The 17,489-nt window shown below is 41.7% G+C and overlaps 2 protein-coding genes across 3 annotated transcripts; both read right to left on the bottom strand.

Annotated features, from left to right (window-relative positions):
- Nucleotides 1-1,465: 1,465 nt before the first annotated feature.
- On the bottom strand, nucleotides 1,466-7,672 carry LOC110975650 (retinol dehydrogenase 8-like). 2 transcript variants are annotated; one of them, XM_087138190.1, is made up of 5 exons: nucleotides 7,337-7,672; nucleotides 4,475-4,643; nucleotides 3,834-3,988; nucleotides 3,429-3,544; nucleotides 1,466-2,697 (listed from the first exon to the last, which is right to left on the bottom strand). In XM_087138190.1, exons 1-5 carry the CDS (start codon nucleotides 7,430-7,432, stop codon nucleotides 2,388-2,390), a joined length of 846 nt encoding a protein of 281 aa, XP_086994316.1. In that variant the 5' UTR covers nucleotides 7,433-7,672; the 3' UTR covers nucleotides 1,466-2,387. The 2 variants fall into 2 exon arrangements, with proteins under 2 accessions (XP_086994316.1, XP_022083992.2); XM_022228300.2 differs by having other exon boundaries at nucleotides 3,429-3,525; nucleotides 3,809-3,988; nucleotides 7,337-7,670.
- A 1,802-nt stretch (nucleotides 7,673-9,474) lies between these two features.
- On the bottom strand, nucleotides 9,475-17,130 carry LOC110975651 (retinol dehydrogenase 8-like). The gene is made up of 5 exons (XM_022228301.2): nucleotides 16,737-17,130; nucleotides 13,736-13,904; nucleotides 13,038-13,217; nucleotides 10,770-10,866; nucleotides 9,475-10,207 (listed from the first exon to the last, which is right to left on the bottom strand). The coding sequence occupies exons 1-5, from the start codon at nucleotides 16,830-16,832 to the stop codon at nucleotides 9,898-9,900; spliced, it is 852 nt and encodes a 283-aa protein (XP_022083993.2). The 5' UTR covers nucleotides 16,833-17,130; the 3' UTR covers nucleotides 9,475-9,897.
- Between the last annotated feature and the right edge of the window lie 359 nt (nucleotides 17,131-17,489).

The raw sequence follows: 17,489 nt of genomic DNA, 5'->3' as shown, positions 1-17,489 counted from the left end.
TTACTACCTCGCCTAGTTCCCCTTTTTCCTGGCATTGGTCTGGTTCAATTCCATCCCGTTCGTCAGAAGGCATTTGCTGTTTTTGTCCTTCAGTCAGGAACCAAAAAAAAAAAACCACAACAGGGCTGAAATGAGGACCATGGAATTAAAAAGAGACTTGACGGCAGGTAGCCTAACCCGTGAAAGAAGAAGACACCCAGGAGCAATATATTGGATACCATTTGAGGAGTGGATAAGTCGACAAAAGTTTGCATTTTTCCGTATATTTACTTAAGACAGTGATCACTGCAGAACCCAAATAATATTTCAGAGGTCATCCATTATAGTTTTGTGCAGTTTATCATTGGAGTTCTACCTGCCAACTGTCGAACACCGTTGCTAAAATTCTTCTCTGTACAAATACATCAAATAATATTTCATAGGACATGTAGGAGAACATCGTCTAGAGCAATTTTTAAAAAGAGCCGGGCCAAGACGTTGATATTCACTAATTTTGTACTTGATACTACGACAAAACAGTTGTATGAATGTTTCCTTCCAACCGTAGCATATAGCTTACCAGAAAAAAATTATATTTTATGTGCAAAACAAATAAGCAGTGCAAAATGTACGCATGACACCGCGGGACTGCTGAGATGGTAACTGTGTTAAGAAACGTAGGCTATATGTCCTTGACAGCACTGCGGTATGCAGATACACGACAGTAGGTCAGAAACTAAATCTCTGTGAAACATTGGAAAATCGTTTTAAATCTTAATATTTTAGTATAACGACATCCAAGAACAGTGCAAGGAAATTATGTTAACCCTAACCCCCTAGGGTGTATGTAAAATCATATTGAAATTGGCGGATTTGGGACTGTTAGGGCTAAGGAGAAACGACGAAAAAGTGGAGATTCGAGTCTTCGCCCTTTGAGACAAAGAATCTCCACTTTTTGAGCCGTTTCTCCTTAAATGAAACCACGTCCCTCACTCCACTAGTGCCCATTGTAATTTGTATTAGAGAACAAAAACTTGTTCACTAGTGATTTGAGCCCTGAGATGATTCGATCTACTGCCCTGAGTTGGTTAGCTTTGTACATCTGCGTGCACGTAAGAGCTTGACCCCTGAGGCTCAAGCCATTGTACAACTCCTCCGCTCGGGTCAAAACTATTCTTTTCTTTCTTTTTTTTAATGCACGTACAGTGTGCATGTACTGAATTTAAGTCGCACACACGGACACGCAGTCGGCACCGTCAGTGCATCGCTGGAGGGCGCATACACTGTCTCGCTCTGAGGGGAAATGGATTTGTATATAAAAGTCCGCAGTGGAAACATGCCAGATTCCATTTACCCACTGCTACAGATATGACTGTACGGAATAGGGGACGTTTAACACGACCACCAAGCAGGTTAACAAGCGGCTAATTTGAGAACAACAGGTTCGCACTGTTTTTACAAATGAAGACCACTTGAACAGTCATCGTTATTTCTCTTTTAAAAATTACATGTATTTATTTTGAAAACTGAGAAAAGGTTGAAACTGGGGTTATACTGAAAGTAAAATAGCCAAATGCGAATTTTTAAAACAAAGCACAGAGACAGATAATAAAAATTGTACATTACGCATAATTAACATATAAATAAGTAAAAATGACGACAAATACTGAAATGCAAATAAAGTCGGAATACATGTACGTATCAAAATGTTTAGAGCGTTTCTCATTGTGCTTGACTTAAATTCCACAATTGCAATTTTTTGTCTATCGAGTCCATTATGAGTCAAAAAGTCAAAGTTTTAGTTTTTGCGCAATTTACAGTATATTCTATTATGAATAGTCGACACCTTTCTGAAGAGGGTGACGTCACTGGAGTGATTTAATAAAAATGCAAATGAGTCCTCCACTTGAAATGAAAATCTGAAATCGCCACCGAACATAACAGAAAATATTAACTCGGTAAATTGAAAAACGCAAAAAAAAAATTTATTGGTAGAACGTCTCAAACGATGTTAAACCGTATCTCACTGTGCCTGACGTTGAAATAATTCAATGTCAAAACTGCAATTTCTGAGTCCATCAAGTCAATGTTGATCGTCTGACTCAATTTTGTGCAGTTAACTGTAGAACAATCAAACGTTCTGTTATCAACAGTGACAGGTATTACTAAAGATGTGGAAAGCGTTCAAATGTTCTTTGCAATGGCTAGACCAGACGAGAAATGTTCTGGTTTAATTTGGTGTTAGGATAAGAAAGGTTTCACACCGAAGAGTTAATGTAAATCCCCGAGGCTTTTTACATTCCAAGGCACATTAAAATCAGAAATACATCATAAACCATCAGTAAAAATAAAGATCGCTGTGCATGCAAAGGATCTGTAGGGCAGTGTTTGCCTCGGTAAAGTGCATCTTACTGCTTCAGCATATCCAGCAGAGCGTCAGTGGTAGGATCCTTAAGTTTAGTAGCAACAATCTGAGTACCAGCTTCACTGGTCTGGTACCGCAGGTGCGGATTCTCGCTGAGTATCACCTCCAGGTGTAGCTTTGCGATGTCGTCGGCGGTTTGATCCAACTGTTCCACAAGGGATTTCATCTTCTTCTTTTGTACCAGGTACATTTCTCGCGTGGCGCTGTCGAAATCCTTTATGGACTCTTCTCGGTCTTTCTGGAAGTTGGCCAACATTTCGGTTCTGACCGGACCCGGCTGGATAATACTCATCCTGCAATAGCAATTGGGAGGCACACTGAACATGGAATATACACCAATTTTGGTAGGTTATTCTGATGTATATTTAACGCAAGTAGTGCCTCTTTGTTTACTATACATATAAAACATTCTACTTTTTCCAGGAAAAAATTGAATTGAAAGATCGTTCGGCCTAATCGTCATAGTACGTCACAAATTCTTGTTTTACGGTGACTAATCCTTTCAACACAATTGAATGCTTGTAGGAGCTATGCAAATAAATGGATTGGCCATACGTTCAATGCGCTCGTGTTATACACATTCGGAACTTTGACCCAACTAACTCTCGATTATATAGCTCACTAAAGTTCCGAAACCATACATCCACCAACGCCATTACATAAGGCGATTGGTGCATGGTACCTTGCGCTCTCATATAAAAAAACTGTATAGTGCCAGTTCGGTATTGTCCCGTAGGGCACCTCGACTGATGTACTTTCCGTAATTTTCCTGTTTTTCTTTTTTTTTCTGGATGTAGGCCTATGCATGATCACTTCAGTTGCTTTTACATGTACATGTATTACAGTGCCAAAGGGTGCATGAATTCTGCTTTTGATTGGACTAGTTCAGTGTCTGGCTTTGATTCGGTATTCAAAGCAGATCGTTGGGAGAAATCGCCGTATTGCCAAAAGCAGCTGTTTTACTAGGATTTTGTAATCGGCTTAGATCTGGCCATCAGAGCTTACTTCTATACGTCTTCCATACCTGATATTGTAAGCGTCTCGCAACACTGGAGCGAAAGATTCAGTAAACCCTTCGACGGCGAATTTGCTGGAGACATACGTGGCGTAAAAGGGGCCACCTATAGCGGTAAAAAAAACCTAGGTCCATAAAAGAGAAAATTCTACGGATGTTATAGCGGTAAAAAAAACCAACCTAGGTCCATAAAAGAGAAAATTCTACGGATGTTACCCCCTTCTCGCTTTATAGTGCTGTTATGACACCGTCTCTCGATTAACAATTGATCTATTGACGAAAAGTAGACATCATGAGAAATTTAAGCCACCTCTCAGCTAAGACTGGCAAGTTATCACAGAACTTTGCAACTGCCTTAGGTTAAATTGGATAAAAGGACTGGGGTTTACCCAAGACACCGTAGAGGCTGCTCACATTCAGTATTCGGCCTGACTTCTGTTTCTTCATGGTTGGTAACACCGCCCTGGTGGTTCTAACCACGCCCCAGTAGTTGGTATCCATCATGGCCTGACACCTCTCAAGAGGCCACTGGTCATTTCCGTCTACACCGCCGCACCCAGCATTGTTTACTTCAGAGATAGAAAGATCACAAAAGAGGAGCAGGAATCCAATTATTCAAATAACTTTGGAACTGCTGAGTGTCACGACGTACCACGTACTGACAAGGATACCATTAACAAGTGTGCTCGATCTTGTCTTGCTTTCTATCATTCGTATTAAACGTAACGATGCTGAAAAGCATCAAGCAAACACCCTACGAAATCTTGGTCCGGCAACTTTGTTAGCTTGTTCATTTTGTGACCCCTTGTGTTGCTCTCTTTTTTGCAATGAGGAGGAGGGATTATCTTGAAAATCGCAGTCATTCTTTAGGACGACTGTTTTCGCAGGTTGGTCGTGGTTGTCAGAGATTTCACCCAAATTCATCTGATTAACACATTCAACAGAACTATAACAGAATGGAAACCCAAACTGTCATTTTCATGTTTTGAATATAGAGAGTGAATGTAGTGGGTATTTTCGTCTGAAGCATTTACTACCAGAGCACTATCACCCACTTAGAACGTCAATTCTCCCATTTTCGCGTACAATCTCGTCTACCACAGACGAGATGGTGTCCTCCTTAGTCACGTCTAGTTTCCGGATGAAGAGATTCTTATCCAGGGTGTCCCCGGCTGCTGTCTCCAAGCTGCCCTTTGACCCCAAGTTCCTCATTGTGGCATATACCTGTGAAACGACAAATAAAGGTGATTTAATTTTCAAAGGAGGTTTTAGATTTTATTTGGTCTCTTTACATTTTGCCTGTGAGTAGTTTCCAATGCAATAAAGTGAATTCGTCTTTTATCATTCATGTTAATTACAAGGCATTTTAATGCACTTGTTGTTCAAATTGGTTTGCAACGAGGGAAATGGTAAAAATGCAATAAAAAATATTGCGGAGCAGTTTTTCTGTTTTTGTCATTCGAAACGTGAAGTAGAAAAGCCAGAGGTTTTCCACTAATCAAAGATACACCTGTCCAGGTGAACTACGCTAGGGAAGACTGTAAGATGACGTGACCATAACAAAAATGTTCCATGTTCATACCTGCTGTTCAGTTTTGTCATGATACGAAGTGATACCCTTGATTATTTCTCGTCCATTCATCATGTGCATGTATGCTGAGATTGTTCGGATTCTCTTAAATGGTGGTTTATTTTCGTTTTTGTCACATTTTAAAGCATTAATTTTGCTTTCATGTTGCATTCTATTTTTCTCATCCTATTTAGACATTTCCTCACCTTGTCCATTTGTGTGATATAAATAATTTTACTTTGCTGTTTGTTCATTCTTTTCATAACAATTCAAACAGAAAAAATACGAATTAGCAAATTTGCAAATAAACCTTGATCAATTGTTATTGTTACAGAGATCTCTAGCCGTGAACCATAGAATAGTTTGCATGGATTAGTCCCAAAAAAATTAGAAGGTTTCACGTGTAACGAATAACACTGCACGAATTTCGCAAATGCTTGCCAGTTCGTGAAATTGAACGTCATTATAATATAGTGATAATTTTGAACACCCTCTTTTGTAACAAGCCAACTTTTGTAAAACAAAAATAAATAACTCCCAACATGTGAATCATGAACATTTAAATTTGAGGCAAATGTCTCTATGCACCTTTGGTGCTAGCGTTGTTGACTAGCATATAGTCACTAGAACAAAATGACTAGCACTAGCTTTGTCCCCAAATCATGAACACTTGAAGTACTTCTGCCACATGAGATATAGGCCTACATTTTTATGTACCCTGTAGGTGTAAGTCAAGTTCCAGGAATACCACCTTGCGCGACTAGTATACAATCACTAGCAAATAATGAATAGCACTGCCTAATTTGTCCATAAATTGTAAACACTTGAGATCCTTCTCCCACTTCAAGTACATGAGGTATGCATTTTCAAACACCCCAGGTGCCAGTCAAGTTGCCGGACTAGCACCTCGCATCTGCATATAGTAGCACATAATGACTCTCGAGTCATGGTGCTATGAGGCCTATTATCCCCGAACAATGATTGTCACTATCGTAATGTATTGCTGCGCACCCACAAATCTTGGAATTCTAGCGCCCCCTAGTTTACTTGTTCTCGGTCCTTGCATTCCTCAGGATATATTATGTAGCTCAGCTACGCATTATGGACATGTAGCAGAGACGCTAATTTTGTATTAAGTTATTCATGCTGTACCCTCTGGCGTGATCCTTCACTCCTTTATCCTTGTGTTTTCTCTGCTCAGTTTTGGCATGTCGAAATTCCCCTCCACGTGGCTGCGTGGTTGGGCGTGGTAAGGTTCCCTGAAATGCTAATGTTCAGAAACCTCAGACTTTGTAACTGTCAATCATTCGCCACAGATGACCGGGTAAGCACTTTCACGCACCCGGCTCTACACTTTGTACACGTGACTTCTTATTCTGTATTTTACCTTTTTACACACGACACTTAGATTCTTGCACACGACTCCAGCAGGAAGTGACGTGACCCTTTGAGATGGAAGATTTTCATTGGTTGAGCTGTTCAGTGACGCTCATATTTTATTAATTCCTAAGCCTCTAGAATCCTATAAATACAGCAGATTTTCCCTAGCTCGTCGGTCACGTGCGGCGAACCAAACCTTTGTCGCGAGAGCGGAACCTAACGTAGTGCAGCGGTTGGACCCTTTCCGAGAGAAGTGCGATAGTAACCATATGAATGGCCAGCTAGCTATAGCCCGATGCGAGAGCGGTACGAATTAGCTCGGGGTGTTAGCGAGAGTCGTAGCAGCCCGTCACCGCTACGTCCGAACCGATCGCCGGGCGAGACACCCCCGTGTCCCTCGCCACCCTTGTCCTGCTAACTAGCCCAGTCCTCCCCGTCTCTACGCTGAGCCAATGGTACACAGTGCGGCGATCTTATCATTGCGCTCAACCCTCTGCGGCCTGAGCGGCAGTGCGGTGGGTACATACCGGCGCTGGCCCCGTCCAGCCCTTGCTAGTCACCGTGGTGGTCCGGGACAGCTCCCACCACGGCCCGGCCCGATGAGTGTAGCCTAGCTGTGCGATGCTACACACTCGTACCGTGACCCACTCCGTCTGACTTGCATTTCCAATGGTCCTGCCAAACTGTAGTTTAGTTACACTCGTATACAACTTCCCCTCTCTATAACTTTGCTTTTTGTGTGTTGTATTATGTTGAGCTACACCTTCTTCAAACCCACATTGAACTTTGATGAAGAGAAGTGAGAGCAATAAACCAACAATACAGTTTGACTGTCACCCAAACCCCTTGTTTCACGTCCACCTTTTAATTAATAAATTGTTGACCCCCAAATATCACATCCCATAGACACTAATAAAATCCATGCTACCACCGAATTGATATTTAGGGAACGCAACAGTATATTTACCTTGAATTCATGTTGCTTCTCTTTGGCTAGACACACAGCCGTGGCTAGGCCGATTCCAGATGAGCAGCCAGTGATCAGCACGACTTTCGGCGCCATTTTGTTGCTTGTTTCACACGGAGCAATCGTTTTTACACTTGTACTAGAATTTTGCGGTATGTGCCTTGTAGACTCGTATGATGTGATTTCAGCATTACAGTCACTTGACCGTTTGAACCACACGTATGCATTTGCTCTATTATAGGAAGGAAAAATGACAATGCTTGTTCCTGTTTCCTTCCCAGGGTGCCTTTTTCGAACATTGTGCAAAATAACCCACGCGATGGTAGCAATAAAAGCTAGCTGATATAACACGATTATTTATGGTGGCCCTGAAGGGACATAAAAATTTACGACTCGTCACGAATGTGCGATGTCGTGAATTTATTCACAACTAGTCGTGCATATTTTGCGGTGTCGTACATTTTGTCTCCACATTTTTCCATTAGCCTGGAGGGTAAAAAGTGTTTTTATAACAAACGGCAAATACATGATCATAAGCGCCTGCCTAGCCTGATGATGAGTATCCTGCACAATGGATGTACAGCGGTGCAGTGACCACGCACGTGTACTATTGTATGATTGTCCACATGCGATGCCTGCAAGTGGAAAGTGAAACTGTGCATTCAGAAAGAAACAATGGCATTCGGAAACGATCGACATGTCTAAAAAAAAAAAAAAAGGTTTACTTTTCACGTGGCTCGTTGCATTGTTTCCAAGAGCTAGGTCTAGGTCTTCACCACACTGGAAATACGCAGAGACGCACAGACAACAGTCCTAGCGGTAGCTCTGGAAGCCTGGTTCGGACGGTCTTAGAAAACCTCTGTGTGCCGGTCGGGCAAATGTCGAAACCTTCAAGTTACAGAAAAAATATTTGCGAATAAATGCACGACGTTACAAAAATTTTTGCGAATAGTCGTGAATAATTTTGTGACGTCTCAAATATTATTCGCAACAAGTCGTGAATAAATTCACGACGTTGCAAAAAAAATCAAGACTAGTCGGACCAACAGAGCGCGCTTGCAAATGTCCAGGAGCCAAGCCAGCTGTATGAGGGTCTTATTCTAAGACTAGAGCGGGAAATTCGTGCAGCAGAGTCTGTCTGTAAAAACCAATAATCATTCTGTGTAACAATTATAATTATAGACCCACATGACTACCGTATGACAGGCATAAATTGGACAGTTTTGATATTAATGCTTTATAGTAATGCTATGAAATGCGAAATTATTGCATTATGCTAAACTATTAGTAAAAGATCTCTCCATGGATGATATTGAAGTGATAGTTATAAGGGAAACTTTGGTGGAGGTCACCAAAACAGCAGTGACTAAGCTCCGAGCGTAAGTACTCCCAAACTCACCGTAGCTGTGGGTCGCGGAAACTTCCGTACCGAGAAGGCTGAAAATACTGTGTGGGGTAATGGGATAGTTGTTTTGACGGAATAGTTGTTTTGAAGTAATTAGTATTTGGCATTCAGCCATAGAAATTAAGCCTATTTGGCATTCAGCCATAGAAATTAAGCCTATAGGCCTGCCCGTAGAGAAAGAATCATCTCGCACATGAGAAGTACATGAGGTCTTGACCGACCTCACACATGCACTGGACACAGTGGAACGTCCCACAATGCAACAAAATATTTCCTTTACAAAACATTTTCCACATACAACAGCAGAACAAAAACTAAATCTTCAAATGAAATATTTGCAAATCATTTAACGTTTCAGTGTTTTAGTGCAAGAAAGGTGCAAAGAAACTATTTGAAAAGCAACTTCCGTAAACAGTTTTACCTGATACTATGCTTAATACTACAGGGCCGGTGAAAAAAATGAACATTCTTTTAAAACTTATCAATTCAGGACAAAGGCAACGTGCTCAAGAATTATTGACCTCAGACTTTTCTTTTCATTTTCCCTGCCCTTATTCTGCATGGGTTTGAACAATGCCATTTGACGAGTACGGATAATGCAAGCATGTAGAACAGGACGTCAATGCCTTTAACGAAAATCTTGTTCCTTTGGGAGTGGGGGGTGGTAACAACAATCCCCTGCCTTTGCTCCCGTTTTTTCTTTCACCAATGTTGGTCCAAGTCTGTTCCATCCTCTTAAAACGCAGCATATCACCCACAGACGTAACAGAGAAATCTTCACCGCAATAATCCGTCAACTTGACGGAGTTCTACATTTTACCAACCGGTAGCGAGCCATTACACTGTACCAAGTTTTATTGACCAAAAGAAAATCTCCCTGAGATATTTTTCCTTTCAAAACACTTGAAAATATTATTCAAATGGGTCCTTGGGGTATAATTTTTTTCTCTTTTTAACAGCAAATTGAAATTAAAGAATAATGGTACCTATAGGGCCTATTCACCGATCAATAAGGATTAATTAATGACCAATTATAACTATTCTTCGACAACTGGAATGCATAAACTGATTGGAATCAGGAATAAATTACAAAACACCACTTCAAATAAAGACGTTGTGAATTGCTAGGATCCGTAGGGTGGTTTTTATCTGTGTTTTATTGCTTTAGCACATTTAGCAGAGCGTCAGTGGTAGGATCTTTTAGTTTAGCAGCAACAAACTGAGTCGTGGCCTCACTGGTCTGGTACCGCAGGTGCGGATTCTCGCTAAGTATCACCTCCAAGTGCAGCTTAGCGATGTCCTCGGCGGTCTGCTCCACCTGGTCCATGAGGGGTCGAAGCTGCTTCCTGCGTGCCAGGTACATATCTCGCGTGACGCTGTCGAAATCCTTGGCGTCCCCCTCTGGATCGGCCCGGATTTTGACCATCAGTTCGGTTCTGACTGGACCCGGCTGGATAATGCTCATCCTGTAGCAGCAAAGTTCGAAACAATGTGCACTTGACATGATTTTAAGTTTGCGCATTGATTGTAAACGAGAAATGTCACCAATCGTGGAGCGTACACAAATTTTTATCTATATACATGCGACAATACAATTTATTTGTAGTAAAATTTCAGTGAGATTCGTGGTGGTTTATCATCATGATGTGTCCTAGATAATACTCTGGTACGGTCTCTGCAGTAGAGATGCATAGTGCTTGATACCTTTATGCATGCATTGCCAAAATCAATACATACAGTATTATATGTACATTCAATGCGTAAACGCTATGCGCATGCGTATGATCCCAGTCCAGGATCACCACATTCTTGATTATCTAGTCTTGGCTCCAAAACATCAGACCGACAAATCATCCGATCGCCGCTTATGATTGTAAAGTTTCACTGCCAGGCCTTGATTACCGCATTTCGTAAGGCCTATTCAAAGCAGACCATTGCCAAACGCTGTTTTTGAGATTTCTTCCGAGTAACGCATACAAACACAGAGGTTAATTTGAGCTAAAAAGGGCCATTCAACTGCTCCCATACCTGACATTGTAAGCGTCTCGCAACACTGGAGCGATCGACTCAGTGAACCCTTCCACGGCGAATTTGCTGGAGGCATATGTGGCGTAAAAAGGAGTACCTGGCGAAAGGGAAAGTGCCATTCGATTACCAGTAGCAGTAAAGTATGTATGGGTTACCGTGTTGAGCTGATGTCTACGCAGTACACAAATGGTTTCAGACGATATCTATCTGCCATGCAAAGCCACTCCTTGGTAGTGGTGATAAAGAAGTCTGATGAAGAATAGCTCTCAAGTTCATGTGACTTCATAAGGTTGAGGTTACACGCTTGAGTAGATCACTGTTGGTTGGCAGTTGCCCTCGTCGTTGCAAGATGAGGCACTGTAGCGACGCTATTTTGAAAGTATAAACACTCAGTAACTCAAGGGTAGCGTATTTGAATATAATTATTACATTAACTGGATCCATAAACAAGATAGCTCGACCGTTATGAACCCCATAGCACCATTATAGCTACCTCTCATTCTGAAAGATTAGCCTAGTTATTAACAGATCAGGATTTCAAGAGAAATTGAAACCACTCCATGTGCAGATAACACTACCATGTTACTTACAGAAGACAATTTTAATAACAATAGTAACCCACCCCAACGAAATAAAAATCCACCCCAGTGGAATTGTAATCCGCCGCGGAAAAAATATTTGTGAATTTTAGACCCATACGTTAAAGCGAGTATGAAGAGATCTCAGTACAGGTTAGGTTTGCGATTACACCAAGTGTAACCTATCTATTTAGTGAATGTTGGTTCAGAGTAGATCTAACTACAGAGTAATCCGACAAACCAGAATTAAGCCTTGTTTCCATATCCACGTAAAGAGACGCAGAGAGCATTGCCGAACAGTCCCCGACGATACGCAAGCGTACGGAACCACTTCATCGTGACAAACGCAAACATCGACACAGACAGTATGGAAAGTTGGAATAGGCTCAAGTTTGCCAACTGTCTGCATTGGGTCGCCAGAGATCTAGTCAAACATGCACATGACGGGCTTACAACAATGTCACTTTCGCTTAGAACCACTCATTTTGCCCATTTTGTCTTTATCTGTAATACATGCAGCCCCATGCAGTTTTCAACATCACACTTGGGTATCAGTTGGCTTCATGACCTGGTATTGCCACTTGAAATTTTCTTTCGCGTTTCAGGCTTCTTTTTTTTTAATTTGGGAGGAATGACGTCACGCAGCGTCACTTCAACGACTGTCTGCGTCTTGGTGTCTTGGGTGCCATATGGAAACTGTAGGCTTTATAGCAGTCATTACTGCGGTGGCACAACGGTAGCTCGCGGACAGGTGGTACGCACGCGTTACATACCTCTTCGACCAATAAGTATAAGTCTTCGTTCCAATTGTTTGAACCATCACAACTGAACCATCACACCTACTGTACAAGGTCTTGGATATTTTGTAAGGTTCCAGGCGGCAACAGATATGGTGATAAAGGTAGGATATGCATTATTCATATCACGTGACTTATGATCGGCGGGAGTTACGCACATTATGTTTCGTGTTCAAGAACTAAGTTTTCTTATTTAGTAAACACAGGCCAATATCATGGTGAACATATTTTAAGGATGTTTATAGCTAAGCAATCACAAAAAAATATGCTTCTATAGCCCGGGGCAGCAGTCAAAAAGTTGCCATGAGCGCATAAAACCAAAGAAAAGTACGGTCACGATGTGTGATGTCCCTGCTCGCTTTAGCTCTGCGAATGGGTCACTTTTTTCCCAAACCTGGGAATTTATCGGGTAAATGATAAACAAATAGCTGAATATGAAAAGTTGTTTTAAAAATAATCTATTGGTGTATCTTAAAGGCATCTTACAATGACCTAAGGGTGGCATTTTCTTTGGAAACTTTCGAACCTCGAGATCGGGACGCCCTTTTTATTTTCAATTCTCGTTTGAGTGACGACATGAACTTATCTGAATGATTCAATACAAGGCTCAAACGAAGCTGTTGTTTGGCTCCCTTGAAAAGTCTAGGTAAAAACAATGAAAAACCTAAGACATGAAAACAAAATATCCAAAAGCTTCCATGTGATAAAATTCTTGTGGCGATAGCGCCCTCTAATGGTGTATGTGTGTGGTTCGTGTCACGGAATAATTACTGGAAGGTCTTGGAACCAAGACTACCAATAAGCTGCCAAAAGCAAGCTTGCGTTAAGTTTAAGGATGCCCGCGACAGTGTGGTGCTACTGCAATTATGGCGTCTCCTCAGATTAGTCTTTACCAATTATTCCGGCGACGCTAGTTACATTCAGTATTCGGCCTGACTTCTGTTTCTTCATCGCTGGTAACACCGCCCTGGTGGTTCTCACCACGCCCCAGTAGTTGGTATCCATCATGGCCTGACACCTCTCAATAGGCCACTCGTCATTGCCGTCTACACCGCTGTACCCGGCATTATTTACTTTAGAGACAGAAAGATACGAACGTAGTGGGCAGAAATGACACAATTTCTAGATTACTGAGTGGTTAGGTATCTTGTTTCTCACGAGTTATGATGTCATGGATAGAAACGGTGTCCATTGCCAACTTTGCTAAATGTTTTCTTCCCTTGTTTATTTTTATTAATTGGACGTGAAAATTCTGAGCAGCATCAACAATCATAAGAGTCTCGGTCCATAAGATTATTCAAAACCTTTGTGAGCTTGTTATGGAAATCTACATGAAACGAGCCCTTTAACTGCTTTATTTTTAAAGTTGAGAGGTTGGATCATCTTGCAAATCAAAGACACTCTTTTGGGTGACATTTTTGTGGTTTGATCATCGTTTTGGGGAAATTTCGCCGCATATTTATAAGATAAATCTTCAAACATTAAACAGAAGTTGCTCATTTTCTGAGTGTGTTTTAGTGGAGAGTAGTGAGTGTTTCTGTCTGAAGCTAATAACGTGATTATCTGAGGGAAATTGAAAAAGAGCACTCACTCAGAACGTCGATTCTCCCATTTTCCCGTAAGATCTCGTCCACCACAGACGAGATGGTATCCTCCTTAGTCACGTCAAGTTTTCGGATGAAGAGCGTCTTGTCCAGGGTGTTCCTGGCAGCTACCTCCAGCCTGCCCATTGACCCCAGGTTTCTCATTGTTGCATACACCTGTGAAATGACAGATAGAGGCGACTGAATTTTTCGAGGAATTCTTGACCCAACAAGTTTTCTAAGTCAAAGCATTCATAACAACAGGCACATTCATTTGAATAGAACTTCTGTTTCGTTTAAACTGTTTACAAGGCTAAAGTGGGGAATTCAATTTGGAATTGTTACCAGTACTTTTCATTCTTTTTAAAAATGTAAATTGTGATTGTGTCCTTGATACGGTTATAGGTGCCCCTATAAGGACAAATTTGTCTTTTATTATCGTGAAATTTTGTCCGCTCATGGCGACGAAAATAGGCCCTAGTAGGAATTTAACAGAAGTACTTTGAAGCACTGTTCTTTTCGCATTTTATCATTCGCTGTTGAGCCGAGTACGACAGGCGGCCAATGAGAGTCAGAGGTGGTTCCACCAATCTCAGGTATACCTACCGAGACCTATTTGGACGGGGAGAGACTGCAAGATGAAGACAATTGACAGTGTTGATATGTTATCCATTTCCATCAGTTAAACTACGGTCATCTGGAAGGTAAACTCCTGCATGGCAGAGTTGTTGACTCGAGTCACTTGACTGGGAGGCGAGTCGCACTCGAGCTCCTATTTTTCTGACTCGTGACTTGACTTATGACCAGCAGTTTTTGGTCCACAACTTTGACTTGGACTTGCAAAAAATGACTTGTGACCTGGCTTGGACTTGCACTTTAGGACTTGTTACCAACGCAAATCAGAAAACTACTATCTAACCCATTAAAGTTTTTAAATAGGCCTATCAAATCACGCGTTCCGTTCTTAAGATAATCAGCGTAAGACGTCGGCTCACGACTTCTACTTCTGTCTTGTCCGCCCAAGGCCATGTCTGGATCACTTGGCTGTAGTCTGAAATCACACATGACTATCGACTCCATCTTCAGCCGCGATTGGCATGGTCACAACCATAGACTCGTGCGTAACTTTAGGCCGTAGCCAGTTAAACTTAGACTTGACTAAGTCGGGATCCTCTGTAAAGTTGTCTGCGTTTATGCTTTGGATATGGAGGCTGTGCGTCGTTACTTGCTTGAGTCCATTTATTACTGTGAGTACAGAAATCCTGGCATGACCAATCTGCCAGCCGTTTGTACACAGCGAGTGAATATTTCCCAAAAATGGTAGCGGTCAAATCAAATTGCCGGACTAGCTTTTACATCTGTCATACCTGCATCTTTCATACGGGGCTATCCGTCAAGTCGGACTTACTGATTGCAGACGAACATGTATAATACACGTTGTAAAATAAAGGCTATCAAATGAGGGCGCCTTATATAAGAGTTATGCGAGAGCCCAAGCGTGACCACCGTATTGGCTAGCAAAGGAATGGCTGACTGGGGGAGGGCAACGTAAATCCGACTTGATTCAAGTCTAAGTGAAAATTCGAACGTGGACGAGTTTTCATATAGATTTTTACACCGCTGTTTTCAACGACCAAGTCTGTTGCTTGGATGAGATTTGAAGCTTTTCATGGTAGAAGTAACAAGTAAACTTGATGGGTTTGCGGTAGCACCATGGATATATATCTTTTCTTTGAGTGTGTGGGGTTCTGAGAAGAACTGATTTAAGTCTGTTGCTTGATGTATTTATTATTACAGTGTAAAAGGAGCATGATAAATAGCAACTAGGCTTTTGTCTCATTACTGGCAGTCATGTAGTCATGTTCATTAACAAATGGTACACCAACAGCCGTTGCGGTGGGTGAACATCGGCCTAAGTAGAAGACCAAGCATTCCCGTTTTTCTGGTATCTCTGAACCCGTTGAACCGTGTAGCCTGTGAATATGATTACGGGGCCCTGTTATCTTTCTAAATTTCCGGGTCCGCTAAATGTTCTCCTTTAAAGCGGCCACCGTAGTGTCACTTGAACCAGATTTACCTGTAAAGGTCAACGTCAATAGGGGGATCGAAGTTTTAAAAATCCGCAAATCCAAATTTGCTAGCATCAAGTGCACAGTTTCCAACCGTGCGTGCATGGACGTAAATTGACAAGGCAGGGGAAAGAGCTGTACATCCCCCACACCCAAGAACACTCACTTTTAGCCTGGTTGGTGGGCCATTTTGGTCCCCTTCCCCACGTTTCTGGGGGTAACAAACTTAATTGCAGCTTTTAACTGTTCATCAAATGTATAACATAATGATGGAAAGAGCGTACCGTGCATAATTCCTTGGAAAGATACCCAGCCGCGACCTCAGTTAAAATATATTAGGCACATTACGTCCGTCCACAGAAGATGTACACGTACGTGTTCACCATTAACAGCGCCTATCATCCCCCATCACTCCACTCGCTGTGGATTTCAGCAATTGTATCGAGGCCGACTCGCAGTCTGCAAAATAGTGTCCGGCTATTCCTGCCTTTAAGTTGATCGTTATGCCACCGTGCCATGTGGTGTTTAATAAAGCAGTAAATAAAACAACCCTACGGAGGAACTACAATTCGTGGACTATTTCTTGTTTTTAAGCAGTGGAGGATGGGTCAACGAAAGTATTATTTTAAAATCGAAGTTTATTTTGATTTTACTTAAAAGCAAACCACACAAACTACTCAACAAAATACACAATTTGAACCCTTGTCCGGTGGTTTTTCACATGAATTCGGTAAGCAGATTGAATTGAATAGCAAATCAAAATTGATGTGTGTGGGGATGAAAAATGCCAACTAAATACGAACTTTAAAAGCATTGATTATGAATCATTAATCAACAGTCATCACATAAAAAGTTTATTAGATAGACAAAATCTGACAAGTGGAACTCATTCATTTTTCCCGCTCATCACGAAGACCGAAGTTATCCCAATGTTCTTTACCTTGAATTCGTGTTGCTTCTCCTTGGCTAGACACACAGCCGTGGCTAGGCCGATTCCAGATGAGCAGCCAGTGATCAGTACGACTTTGGGCGCCATTTTGGTGTCTGTTTCACTCACAGCTATATCTGTTTCGTTGTGGCATGAGGTAACCTGCGATATGTTCCTAGGCTCCTGCGAGGTGATTCAGCATTTATTTCACTCAGCCGTGTGAACCTGAACTTTGCTCGATTTAACCTCTGTATAGGTTCCGATACAAACCTACTCAAGGCAGTGGATTCGCGATGGGTCTTCCATTAACGACCCTGTTGGCGTTGGCTCGACGTGCAATGCGAAATTTACACTATGATGTTATCAGTGTTTGTCCATCTGCATGTAGGGGAAAGGTTCGATGAATTGTACGCGAGTGGTCATACCTACGAAGCCCCATAGCACAATACGCAGGGTCAAGCTCTCTTGAGACCAGTGAGTCGGATCAGGTTGACCCGATTAAACGTTTCTGAATGAACGGGCTTATCTCAAGGTATATTTTTAGAAACAGCATAAGTTCTGTTTAAACTTGCTTTGATAATAACGATATTTATCATTTACAAATGATTTATCACTGTCATTTTACAGTCATTTGCAAAAGTTTAAGACTACCTTGAATTTTATTGATGCTTCTGTCACTGGGCCTGCATTACACAGTCTCACTGAATGATTACTTAACATGATTTTACAGTGGTGCATCAGTGTAGTGATATATACCCATTTGAA

The sequence above is a fragment of the Acanthaster planci genome, linkage group LG06, assembly GCF_054643075.1.
Source record: "Acanthaster planci isolate LZ-2023a linkage group LG06, COTS_SCS, whole genome shotgun sequence".
NCBI lineage: Eukaryota > Metazoa > Echinodermata > Asteroidea > Valvatida > Acanthasteridae > Acanthaster > Acanthaster planci.
This window is presented reverse-complemented; position numbering and strand designations above follow the sequence as displayed.